This window comes from Vanellus vanellus (genome assembly GCF_965231255.1).
Source record: "Vanellus vanellus genome assembly, chromosome: 6".
Taxonomy (NCBI): Eukaryota; Metazoa; Chordata; class Aves; order Charadriiformes; family Charadriidae; genus Vanellus; species Vanellus vanellus.
In genome coordinates, this window is record NC_138911.1 from 60670347 (window position 1) to 60684238 (window position 13892).

Consider the following 13892-nt stretch of genomic DNA (forward strand, 5'->3'; position numbering starts at 1 on the left):
AAATCTTCTGCCTACCAAGTGTGTGTGCGAGACTGGTTTTGCAAAAAAACCTTTTTTCGTTTTTGGTTTTTTTTTTCAATAGATCCCAAACTTACTTTGCTCATAATTGGGAAGCGATCAGCTTTTTTTGCAGTAACCAAACACCTCTGTGTCTGCTGCTGCTGTTGAGAATTTTCTGTTCAATAAAAAAGTGAAAATCAAGCAATGGTTGATGAGAGAAAGCAGGCAAGGGGCACGTTGCATTAGAAGTCACTGCTGCACGTGAGGCACTATGGAAACAAAGAACAGAGGCCGTGCACTGGGGTACCAGATCATGTCAAAGTTACTAAGCCAACCCTTAAGCATCAATTTGAGAGTGATGCTCTAAATCCAGACAAACTATTTATTCTAATCAGTTAAGATGCAGCTCAAACAATGCAGTAAAATACACATTAGCATAAAGATTTAATAAAAATACTAGTCATGTAGGATAAAAGTTATGCCCATTATGCTCGCAGTTCTCCTTCTGAGATTTTATTAGGCTACACATTTGTGAAAACAATGATTCTTCTCACTCAGTTGGAGGTTTGCAAGTAGTTGGCTTTTTTTGTTGTCTTTTTTACTAACAGATTTTTTAAAATGTGAAAATATCAGCAGGCTAAATGTTTATGGTACATACCATGGGAGTAATTTTTTGGTATTGATTTGAATTTGATTATCCAAGTTGAGTATCTCGCACCTGCATCATGGCCTACTGTACCTTTGCTCATTTTATTCTATTTTTTCATAGCAAACTTTCAGAATAGCAAGAATGGAAAAACATCCCAGCCCTGGAAGAATTCTTGTAAAATAAGGCCATAGCACATGAACAAGGCTGTGCAGGGAAACCTGTATTGCTGCTACTTATCCTACCTGTGCCAGAGGAATAGCAGATTTCTCTTACTAGGAGCAAACAAATACAATAAGCAGAGCTTTAGTGGAGGAAATGTTCTATACCAATAGAGTAAGAACACCATAATAAAGGGAGAATTAAACGGCAGAACGTAACGGTATAGTTAACAGCTCTTCCTCCTTTTATTGAAACTTACACTGTATGGATGCTGTCTTTCCTCCAGTTCTAACCAGAAAATATGCTCCTGATCATGGTTTCTCAAAGTGCAGTGGGGGGATACATGCAGACGGAGTGACTGTTTTACTGCTGTGTTACAGTTAATCATCTCCCCACTTTGCCACGCTTTCATGTTAGCAGCTCATACTGACAGAACAGATAGAGCTTCAACAATACAGCAATACGGTATTTGTTTGAATACCTAGCATAGGGATGTGCATATATATAAAAGAAAGGTGTGATACTAAGCTTAGGAAATGGAATTAAGACCTGCAGGTCTACAGGCAACATGGTGCGACGGTAACCTCTGGCTTCTTACCTTTGGAACTCTGAGCAAAAGGTGCCATGAGCTTATCCAGGTTTTCTTCCAGAGAGGAAGATGGTGAGTTGCTTGGTGTTAATGTATTTGGAGTTGAGCATGGTGTGCAGCAGTAAAAATGATGATCTAAAAATAGGTAACATTTTATCTGAGGGATCTTGCTCTCCACAGCTATTAATTTCTTACAGGATTAAAAAAAAAAAAAAAAAAAAAAGACAAATCCTAGGACCCACATTTGACTGATCATTCAGACTCAGAGCTCTTTTACCTAGCAGTATACAGCAGGGCAAGGCTCATATTGTCAAGAGCATGTTCCTGATGGAGATATGTTAATTGTATTGGTAGCTTCCCATGATCTTTTTCTGGAAAGCTCAAACCACGGATTCTGGAGTTTAAATACTTCCATTCAATAATTCAACTAAAACCAAAAATTAATTCCCTCAGATGTTTTGGGCACAAGATACTTTCCTGTTTTCAAAAGTGTTATTGCAGCTGTTTACTTCTATAATATCATGTAGGTAATTACTTTATTCATACACCAGGAAAGTGGCGTGTTTTTCTGAAAAAGATGAAGCCAGAATTTTTGGTAAGTTTTAACTTGGAGAGCAAAGGCTATCAGAGTAATATCTTGTATGTTACCAGCAATTCTCTCTCCACGTACTCTGTGGCTCGGGCTGTCAGGTTGTTATAATGAAAAAGGCAATTTCACATTCAGCAGATCATTGTTGCTCTGAAAATTGGGGATTTCAAGTGAACGACCGCATTGGAATGTTTTCTTCATTTATTTTACACTTTCAGGTGGATCTTACACAGTCTGGCACACATAGTGCTTCATGGGTATTTATTTCATAACAAGTTCTTTGCTGTTATAACTCTGGAGACAACTTAACGCTTCTCTGGCTGTTGGATTAGTAGGCAAACTTGAGTTTTCCCAACTTTGTAGTTAAAATACACTCAACTTTAAATTACAAACTGGCAAGTATTGTTCCTACTCTCGTTCTTCGAGCTAAAATTCCATTTTGAGATGAGATGTGTTCTACTCACTTTTAACTTTTTTTTAATATAGCAGGAAAAAGTTATTTATTAAGAGCTGTATCTATAGTACAACTCAGTTCTTTCCAGGTAAGTTATCAGTGTCCCTTTTCTTCCTAAAATATTTTTTTTTCCATATGGAATAAAGGATGGGATGGGCAGTTCAAGCTTCTAGATGATTGCGCAATAGTAAAGAAGAGCCCCAAAAAAGAAAAACTGCATATCCTCCTTGTGTGCTGTTCAACTGAGACCTGTAGCAGGGACCTACTCTGCAAACGCACATGCAAGTAGCTGCTACTTTTACCCTCATGTTGGGTACTACGGTCCTTTCAGTACTGGCTTTGTATTTTTCCAGCTGAAGGAAAAAATTCTTTTAAAGCTGTTATATATTTTCTTGACTGTTTCATTTTGACTCAGATCGTATGAAGCACTTCTATAAAAGAAGTCTACAAGGAGATAACTACACTAGTTTTCAGTGATGAGGTTTATCTGTATTTAACAGTTAAACCCACTACGTTAATAAAACAAAACTTCTGAACAATAATCCTGCTCAGTTTCAGTATTTTCCTCAGTCCTCATATTTGAGAAGAACATAAGTAGATCAGAATTGTAGAGTACAGCTCCATCTTTAATAAAGTAGACAACCTAAATGCCAGCTTATAAATGTATCTGGCAGTTTTCTACATGCTAGCTGCATTACAAGAGTTAAGACTTCGTTACAACTAGCTACTGCAGTTGTTTCTTCCCAAATTATCATTCATTTTCTGAAAAAAATTAACTTCTCATGCCTGAAAATGTCTCAAGTTCACTTGCAACTTAAAACATTCTACACAGCTTTATTGTTGGAGAGCAGGAAGGGCATTAATGTGTGCCCACGTATACAGCGTGTGCGTACTGGGGCAACTTCCCCATTCCCAGGCTAGTGGCCTCCGTTCCACCCTGCCTGCCGCCCGGCTGCACGATGCAGTAAAAGTCAAATTGTGAATATTGCTACACGGGATAAAGGGAAAGACGTGGCGGATGCTTCTATCTTTTGTCATTCTGGGGTTTGATACAGAGCAACATCTCTCGGGAGGTGTTTTAATCTTGGCAAGAACTACTGAAAAGAATTTAAGTGTTTTGTTGCTGACTGATTAAAAATAACGTGCTCAGACAAGCAGCATTAAACTATACAAATACACGGGTATGTCTAGCTCCATAACACTTACCAGTTTAAGAGCATTGAATTATAAATGAGATGCCCAGTTTAAGACAAACAAGTTGTCTCGGAAACTTATCTACTCCAATATGTTGACCTAATTTTAGATTGCCAAGTCGGAAAGTGTGTATGTCTACTACTGCTGGATCTTTCACTTCACGACTCGCAAGACAAGTATATGGGGGTACGTGATTACAAAATCCTTACCCCACAAAGCTGTCTGTCTGCAAGATTTCCGCTGTATGATGGGCTTAGAGATAAACCATTAAGAACAAGAACAGAACAATGTTGTTTCGCTTTCCTGACTGAAATTCAACTCTATTAAAAATGAAGCAATGTTCTAGATATTTTTCAAAGGAATTTGTTTTACAAAGTTTAGATGACATTTCTGTACCAAACATTTAATTCAACAAAGGATTGATTACATCAAAAGTGATTGAATTTGAACAGAAAGTAAACAAAAATGCATATTCAAGATAGTTTAATATGTATTTTCTGAATTAGAAATATCAATTTCTTGAATGAATGAGAATTTCTAGTGTAATGATCCATTACTCCCCTTCCCCACCACTGAATTACATTATTTATACATATAATACAGAGCCGATTGTAGTTGGAAACAACAATATTAAAATAAATGTTTAATAGATACAAAGGATCTTTTCTCCACAACATAGTTTTTCTGGTGTCTGGACACCAATTTTAAAGTAATTCTCTATTAGCATTAAACTATTTAAGTGCAAAACAATTTTGTTTTAAAAATCTATGATTGCAGCATCCATCTTCCTGAATAACATTTTGAAGCCAGAAAGTAATGACTTTCATTTTCCATGAGTGCATTCCAGGCTGTCTTCTAGCCATCTCTGGTTAAAAAAATCAGTGCAAAATAAACAATGGTGAAGTACTAGTTTAACCATTGAACTTACTTGAATTTAAGAAACATACTTTATTTTACACTATATATATATATATATCTTTTATTTATATATTTATATAGAGAGATTAAATTACACTGGACTTGAAAAGTAGAAAGAAAACCAAAAATGTTACTATTTTTCCTGCAGCACCAAAGGAAGCTTTTTTTTTTTTTTTTTTTTTTTTTTAAATGAAAACTCTTCCTTGGGTGAGCAGCCTAGCAGTATTAGCTGTAATAAGAACTCATTACATTATTCCTTTGCAGATTACTATGTGATTCACATAATTCCATGTTTACACTCTGCCACGTTATAATTTGTGATGCTCTTTGCCTGAAGAACAGCTCCTGGTTCCACTGTCATTACTTCTTGTCCTGCGTTCAGAGATTTGCTAGCAGTAGTGTGATGGCTATACTACAGTTCCACTTGGAGAATTGGCCTGGGTTTGGGATGACAATAAACCCTGCAAACAAAGCAGTTTACATTAATCCAGCAAGAGAACCTGGCATTGATTTTATAAAGTTCTTAGCCTGAAGCTAAAATGAGAACAATTTCTTTTTAACACCACTTGCTTACTTTAGACATCAGCACCTTCTTTCCTACAAAAGCATCTAAGCCACTATTGTATCGGTCAAGCAGCACAGAGAGCTTTCAAGTAGGAAAGCGTGTGCGTTTATGACACATAATGCATCTGATCCCAGCATTTGATTTACTCTACCTTGCATTTTGAGTCACTGTGAGCAGCAAAACTTTAAAAATCATACATCAAAAAAGCCATCAGTATTTTATTAGGGTAGCAACAAACCAACCTATTGGGATATCGACAAGTTTGACAACTAACCTGATACAGGGAAACGCTCAATCTCTTATATGCTATTGAATATTACAAGCTTTGAATAGAAAAATAGATAATCTAACCAAATATTTTGGTAATTTTAAAAGATAACGACACACTGAGCAAAAGTTCTGTAAAGATTCCCCATTACAATTTAAGCTTGCATTCAGGAAAACTTTTCACTAGCTTATTTAACTGCATCGCCATTCAAATAAATGAGACTGACTTCATTTCAGCCCCAATCACGCACCTGCGCAGCGCCCCTTGCTAGACAGAGGCTGTTCCAGATTAAGGCAACTATACCTTACGGACAGGTATCAACAGAGAGATTCCATTTCAGATTTATGTATAGCAGCCCCTTTTTAATCATTCATGCAAAAGTAACTGTATATCAGACTTATTTCGGAAAAGCTTAATATCAAAATACAGTCGTCTTGCAAGGTCATTACTGAGTTACAACGAGTGCCAGCAGGCTGAGGAGCACGATGGCAGCTAAGCTGGAAGCACACCCGTGAGTGTCACTGTGCTACTCCTTACTACGTAGCCATGATAAATGCAATTTTAGCCCTTCCTCTGAACAGCTACCAGCTTAGGTTCTTACCTCAAAAATTAAGATCCTGTGACTCAGATCCATCAAACTAGACAGGCTCAGGCAGCAATTAGCACACAATGTAGAATTAGGTCACATCTTCAGAATCTACAGGAGCTCTTTCTTGCTTGGATCCAAGAACTGAAAAGTCATGACTGATGGGAGGAAAACCCTGACCATAGAGCGAAGAGGTGGAAGGAGGGCTGGACTGGCTGGATTCAAGTCATCGAGTTTCTACTAAAACCATTGCCCTTCCCTTTAAAAAACATCTCATCTACCAGTTCAGACACATTATGCATCTGGATACCTTTGTAGGATTTATAGCAGACTGTGTGTGTGCGTGCAGGCATGTGTGTATATACACATGCACACATTTCATATTACATTTATATGTAATGAAGTATGCGGCACTTAATTCGGTGCCCTCCATAGATCACAACTGCAGGAACCAAAACACTGTATTTTCACTTGTTCCTGAAGTGGATATCCGATTCAAACACTGTTGAGGTAGACTGAAGCGGGTTGGTCTTTAAACTTGTTTGACATTCAGAATGCGCAAAGATACTGCATATTTCAGGAGAAGAGAACAAAAAGTTTCCTAGTTATTAGTTAAGGAATAAATGGTGAAAAAAAGGCAGGATTTTAGAGCAAACAAGCTACTGAAGCACTTCTGAAAATTTTTACCCAGAAAGTTTTGTTCAAAAGTGATGAAGATGAATCAGAACTCTATAGTTCATTACCAAAGCATTCTTCAGAAGTCTATTAAATCCAGCAGCAACTGGAAGCTCTTTCTTGCCAGAAGATTACATCCACTAAGCAACTTTCAAGTACCCTGGAAAAAGACGTCCAAAGGTATTATTTTCAGTCATTAACAAGTCAGTGATGTAAACTGTTCATATGCAAATACGTGCTTTATAAGCACATAGAACATACTAGGGATGGCATAACATGAAGTTTTTTTCAACGGGTTCATAACCGTGCTACGCAGACAAAGAGAAAGAAGTACTGTTCTAACATCAGATTTACACTGTAATGCAACCAATTGCTGGGAAACAAAATGAGGAGTCTTTAATTTTCCTACATCTCCTCTAGAAACAGGCGGCACATACTGAAGTTCCCCATGAACTACCAGACACTCTGGAATTCAAGTTCCAAGACAAGGAACAAGGAGTCAGTCCTGGTTTCATCCCCCAAGCCATGAGCCCGCCCTGCTTTAAAGAGCAGAAGTGCAGCACAGGTGGCTCTGAGTGAGTGAGTACCAGGCACTCCTTGTATTTCAGTCCTCGCTCTGTATTAACTCTGCAACTCTGAGCAGGAAAGCCTGCTGCTGCAGGCAGACACTTCAAAAATTTTGCAAGTACTGCCTTAAACCTTGCCCCAGCTTCCAGAACTTCACTTCTATGGGAGAGATCAGAAACTTTGTGAGTTCTTCCAAGTACTTAATTTCAGAAGACATCTTAGACCTTAGATGCTCATACAAGAAAAGCAAGAATAAGAATTTGGTTTTTAAGCATAGGTGGAAGTTTTACTGAAGTGGTGAGTGTTCTCGGTGGGTCCCGAGTAACAAAAAAGATTGTATAGAATTTTGCCATTGTGTAAGAGCCTTTCAAACAAGGCCATTTAAGAAGCCATGTTAGGTGTAACATGGGAAACTTTGGAAAGCCACATGAGAAAAGCAAGTGAGGGCTCCAAAAAAGTTAGTTTTGATACAAAAGTTACCCTATAAAAGTCTGATTTGCAATACAAAGGATGTGGGACTAGAATATTTGTAATTGCATTCTCTGGAATGTAATATGATGGATAAGGTTATGAAAAAAAATACAGAAAGCTCCTGCCTGAAAAGAAAGAATAAAGAAATTAGAGTGCAGTGCTTTCTGTGATTAAACTACCGAGTCTAGTCAACCAGGTAGTAAAAGATGGAACGAAAGCTGCAACATGTTAGTGGAACAGCAAAGCTGCAGAGTTTAACAGCTGTGACAGAAAACACAAAAGTTGAGATGCAACAACTGCAGATCTGCCACGTGGTACAGTGCATCAGCCGAAAGTTTAAGAACAAACAGATCACACTGAGAAAGCAGCAGAAACAAGTTAAGACACTGTTCAAAAAAGTTTTGAAAATAAATGTAGTCTTTATTAGCAGTATTATTTTGTCAGCGTGTGGGTCTAGCAGGGGGTGGGAAATGGAACAGTTAGGAGACCCAAATCAGCAATTTGATAAAACAATCCTCATCACAACCTCACAGAGGGTCCCCCAAGTAGGTGTTACATCATCTGCCATCTTAATAGATTACAGTTGAAATGTGCTTCTCTTGCAGACGACTCTCTCATTTTTCCTATGTCAATTAACACTGTAAGAGTATTGAACCCAGACTGTTTCAGCACTAAGTTTCCAGGGCTATTCCATGTTTATCTGTGTATTCTTGGACTTGCCCAAACACACAGGACTTTGCATATTTGGTACAAATAGGCTTGCATAGGTAGGAATGAAAAGCCATAACAAATACGATCAGAAAGGTCATTTCCACCCAAGGTTCGTGGCACTTATAGCTGTGGTGTGTTGAGAAGGACCTGCAGCAGCATTAAGTAAGACTAACCCTCACAGTTCAGGAGATTGCGGGAGGGGTGTTTTTTTTTTGTTTTGTTTTTTTGTTTTTTTTTTTTTTTTTTTAAGAATTCCACATATGCTCCAGCCAAAAGTTTGGGTTTTTTCCAAAGATATGAAACACAAGGCTTCACAACAGAAACTAATTTTATGGATGATCAGCACATAATTGCTACATTTAAAAAAAAAAAAAAAAAAAAAAAAAAACAACAACAAAAAAAAAAACCAGGAAGATACTACCAAGTAGAAAAAAAAAAAAGCCATCAGTAACTACTGATTTAATATTTTCTTCATGTAAATTAGAACAGGATTAATTGGAGCCAAAGATGCAATCATATGTAGTTTCTCTACTGTAGATAATAACCTGCAAGTTTGGACACACGAGCAGGACATGGGAAGTTAATGTCTATGTGCTTCTTCACAACACTCTTGGCACAGGCTCAGCCTTTGCCCTGGACGAGAGCCGCTCCCTCAGCGGCACAGCTCAGCTGGTGCTCGGAAACTCGCTGGGTGTCAGAACTTTGCACATCTTCCCTACGTTCTGTTTCAAAATTGAAAGGTAGAAAAAGCAAAGCAAAGGGTCCAATGAAAAAAAGAGAAAAGTCTCACAGTACACTTCACTAATGCAATTAAACCAATTTTAAAAATGGCTGAATTAATGAATGCCCATACAAAAATGGCATTAATTTGTTAAACCGTTTCTGCTATTGCCAGTGTATGAAATAATGGGAATTTATTATTTGAACAATATTCCATGGGTGGTTTATTCTTGTCTAGAACTGTGACATTCCTGGAGTAATTTAAAAAAGTAACCTGGACCGGGACCTTTGCTTGACAAAAGAGCCCACGGTTCAATACAGTTATTTGAGCAATAATAATATGCCAAAATAGAATGAGATTTTTTCACGTTTGTTTAAAATTCTGTAGTCAAATCAGCTGAATTGGTTTTAAGATTTGCATAAGCAAAATCCCTGACAGTTTCTTATTCAAATGAATCAGCACTTATTAGCATAAGTCTCTGAACTGCATATACTCACTAAATCAGATACTAACCTCTATTAGAGTCAAAATTAATTGAGAACGTTCAAGGAAGCACATGCTGAACATTCACATGGGATTTAGGGGGGATATATCAAAGCTTTTACCTATCTTTACACAGTCTGTATGTTCACTAAATGGAGTTTTAAATACATTATTTGTTTTCCGTTTGCCTTTTTTTTTCTTCCCTTTGTTCTAGTAGTGTTACAGAAAAGTATAAATGCTTAAACCATTTGACACCAGATCTTGCAAAATCACGTAGTAGCATCAAGGCGGTTTCACTTGCAACTTCTGTATACATAAAGAAGTTTTTCTCCTAACAGAGGTATATCACTGTTTTACTCATTGTCAACAAAAACAGAAGTCAAGGCTGTTAAAAAAACAGCAGACAGACTAACTAAAAATCTGTCTAGTGGTAGACTACTGTATGATTGGTAAATGGAAGATACACATGCCCAAGAGAAAAAATAATTTAATAATAATTCAAATAATAATTTAAGATACAACTACTTGAGTGCTGGGAAAAGCACAAAAGGTTTTTGCCAGCAGAAACCTGTTTTGGCTCAAGCAATGGGACCTTAAGCTTCATTTAGGTAGTAAGGGCTCACACGCTTAGGAATAGATGTTTCTCTCGCTTACTCAAACTGCAAAAGTCGGTACGGTTTAAAATTTTCCGCTTAGAAAATAAAGAAATGGAGACAAACCAGGGAAAATGTTGGGGGAAAGCAACCTTAAGGCAACCCCAGTTTGGTTAGTTGTAAAGTGTGATCTTAGCAGGAGAAGAAATGAGCCAAATGGATTTGGTAAGGTTGATCGGCACCTACCTAAAAATCCAACTTCAAAAACCAGAAAAGAATGTGATCATACAAGTTCTTTCCTTGAGAAGTTTGTGAAACATTATTTAATAAAGACAAGCAAGACAACACTTTTGTGTTCCAAGACACCTTTTGCCAAAGTATCTTCTATGACCACAGAACTCGTGGAAGTTAAGTTTCATTTCATGTTCCCACTGACTGTTGAGAAACTGGTTTGACCAACCAGTTCTTGCATAATTTGATGTAAGCGGCTGTTCCCAGAAGCTTTCAGGACGGATTTCATTTTGTTCCTCCACTGGCAACTGTTCTTAAATATACACATATGTTACATATATAGACCATCATAGTGGTCAATCAGTACCTTCTGAAGTGCCAGAAGGTTCTCAAGTTCCCATAAGAAAGATGATTTTCTCCGCTTCAGTCTAGAGTATTTTCAGCTAAGAGAGAGTCCTACCCCAGTTAGGCTGGGCCCAAAGTAACTAACTTTTTCAGTGAAATGTCTCAAAAGTGCCTTTGAAACACTTTAGAAAATATCATTTGTTTGGCTCCTCCATTGGTTAACAGAGAAGCACTGCTGCAAGGGTGACCCAATCCCTAGTCCACTCAGATGGAAGGGCAACATTTTAAGTCTTCGCCTAAAGTGGTTCCAAGAAATTTTGCAGCCAAAGTTTCAGACTAGTTTAGTTCTAGTTCCAACGAGTTTAATTCCAGACTAGCCAGTTTTTCTAGGCAGAAAACACTGGAATCATGTGAGTGAGCCACATCCTCGGGCTGTAAATTCAGCATCCATTAGAGGTAAATATCAAGATCTAAAGCTGGAATAAAGAACATACCCTGCACCAGAGTCCATAGAGGAAAGAGCTCCTGTAGAGTCCTAGAAGGAACGACAACGCTCTGTCCCACCTCCTGTTTGACAGGTAGGCAGAGAGAATCTAGAGACGTCCATGTCTATGTTTCACTGAATCTGAGTTTAAACAAGTTTGATAAGTGGCTTGATAAAGTATTCTATTTCATATCCCTCTAGTCCTAAAAAAAATAAACATCATGAGACATGACCTTATCAGCAAGATTTAAACATCGAAATGTATGCATCGTCTTGAGATGAAGTGAAACATTTACTCAGAGCAGGTTACAGGATGCATCAACTTCTTACTTTAAAATATGGCAAGTGAACAGCTTTCATTGTGGCCATTTGTTCGGTACAGTATGATAGCATAAGACCACCTAAGGACTGCAAGATAAATTAAAACTCAAATGTGGAAAGGACTATTGAAAGTTATCTACATTTACAGTTCAATCACACATTTTTATTTAACATCAGTATACAGAGGACAACCCCAGCAAGTTATTTTGTAATGTCAAGTATTTAGTAAAGTTCTTCAGCTGTAACAGTGACAATAGAACAGCTAAAAATAAGCAGTATGAAACAAACATGATCTTCTTAAAATTATAAATATACCAACAATACTTCTTAAAGCTTAATTATTGCAACAGTTAAATTAACAATAGTTCATGTTAGAAAGGCTCTATGAAATTTATTCAAGTTGTCAAGAAATTAGATGGAAGTGTAAAAAGGAAATACATATGAATTTTACTTTTGATTTTCACTAAAGGTAGTCAATACAATTTTGTACAGTATCACCTAACATGTCAATCTTTAACAAACTCCAGTATACAGAATTCATAAAATGCAGAAAAAAATAGTTTAATCTTTACATGTAAATTGACAGTAAATTAACTGACACAAATTTTATTATTGTAACATAAGCAGGCCAGCATTTTAAATATTAATTTAGTAGCTTTATGTTGTTAAAGGGGCAGACATATACAGTCATTCCAAGTACATAATCAACTTTTAAGAGGTGATGATTCAGAACATGGGTTTTCTAAGAAGCGTTTAGTAAAAGTCATGTTATTTCCTAATCTGGACATCTTCATCATAAAGCCTTTACAGGGTTATGATCTCTCCTGGCTTTACTGGAGCCACTAGTCACACCTCCTCACACACGCACACGCGCAAACACACATACCTTGCTATAAATATCACACCAGTGTACTAGGTTTAAGTTCACCCTGATAACGCGGGTATGCCATGTGCAACTTTGCTATTATGCACGTTACAGAAAGCTTCAAATTTCAGCATGGTAACCTGAAGTCATATAGCTGTGTTTCAGTTTTACTATAATCATCCCTGAAGTTTATACAGATACCGTATCACGTTGAAAGAAATCTATTTGATAGTACTTAAATACCAGCAATTGAACTTCAATTGTAATGATGAAATGCTCCTTTCCATTGAGGAAGAATTAGTACGTATAGCTGCTCATCTCACTCAAATATAGTACATGAATGTTTAAGTACTTTCACTAAAACAGAAGTCATACTAAAACATGATACTGTACTACAATTGTAGTTAACTAGAAAATTCAAGGATGTTATAATTTAAGTCTACGTTTTCCTGTACAATAAGTCAAATAAATAAATTCCATGTGCATTTGTTTTACAAGATGGTAGCATGTTTATCTTGCTAGGTTATACACTGCCATTTCACCTGTGCATACTTCTGGCCAATCTTACCTTGAGCTTTCTCACAAAGGAAACAACTAATCAGCAACTTTTACTTAGATAAAATGGTGAAGAAGATAGCGAATAGTTAATTCTACAGTCAAACACAGAAATTATACAGTTTCTCCGACCACTAAGTTCAGAGAAAACTCATTTTGCATATCCAGGTACTGCTTTGGTTTTTGGGGGGTTTTGTTGGGTTCGTTGTTGTTGTTGTGTTGTTGGTTTTGTTTTTTTTTTTAAATTGCTTCTGTAGGTCCTGTAATTCAGTTTGAAGTAGCTATAAAGATAACATATGAAGTTTACCTTGGTCTCTTTGAAATTCTTTTTCTGCGTTTTCAGATTAGTACAACAGTTCTGTAGTCCCATTTAGGTTTCCCACCAGGGGCTCGGAAAGACGGCGGGTGGAGACGGCTAACTGTCACCACGTCAAGAAGAAAGTTGATGCTCTTGTTAAGGCAACCTATTTTTCTCACCACACTGACCCTTCTTCCTCAGAAACAGGCTAACAAAAAGTGAGAGTAAAAAATTGAAACTAATGAATCCTGAGCCTCAATTCCACTTGTTTGTTCTGAAGTTTGCCATTCACTTGACCTCACTCCGATTGGGAGTTAGTACAACAGTTCTGGAAGTGCAATGCAGGAATGGCATATCCAGTGAGGAAGCTCAAGGTATGATTATGTATACACTGAAGTAGTAATTTGGAAAGTTCATAAACTTTCAGGACACTCTGTAAGCACTGTACAGCCTATCAGCTATCATAAGGATCACGGCTGAAAAGACATTTCTGGATTTCTTTTCCACTAAGGGCAGCACCAGCCCAACCAGAAAGATGAAGAGAACTTGTCATACACAGAACTGTCCAATTATCCAGAGCATCTTTTGATGGCTATTAAAA

At 37.2% G+C, this 13892-nt stretch overlaps 1 protein-coding gene across 2 annotated transcripts in view; it reads right to left on the bottom strand.

Moving 5' to 3' along the window:
- Window positions 1–4180: 4180 nt before the first annotated feature.
- Window positions 4181–13892, bottom strand: part of WDR20 (WD repeat domain 20) — a 48277-nt gene continuing 38565 nt past the window's right edge. For both annotated transcript variants that reach the window (XM_082485696.1, XM_082485697.1), the window contains exon 4: window positions 4181–5013. In XM_082485696.1, coding sequence (XP_082341822.1) covers window positions 4960–5013 — 54 coding nt within the window. In that variant the 3' untranslated portion in view covers window positions 4181–4959. The remainder of the gene's footprint in view (window positions 5014–13892) is intronic.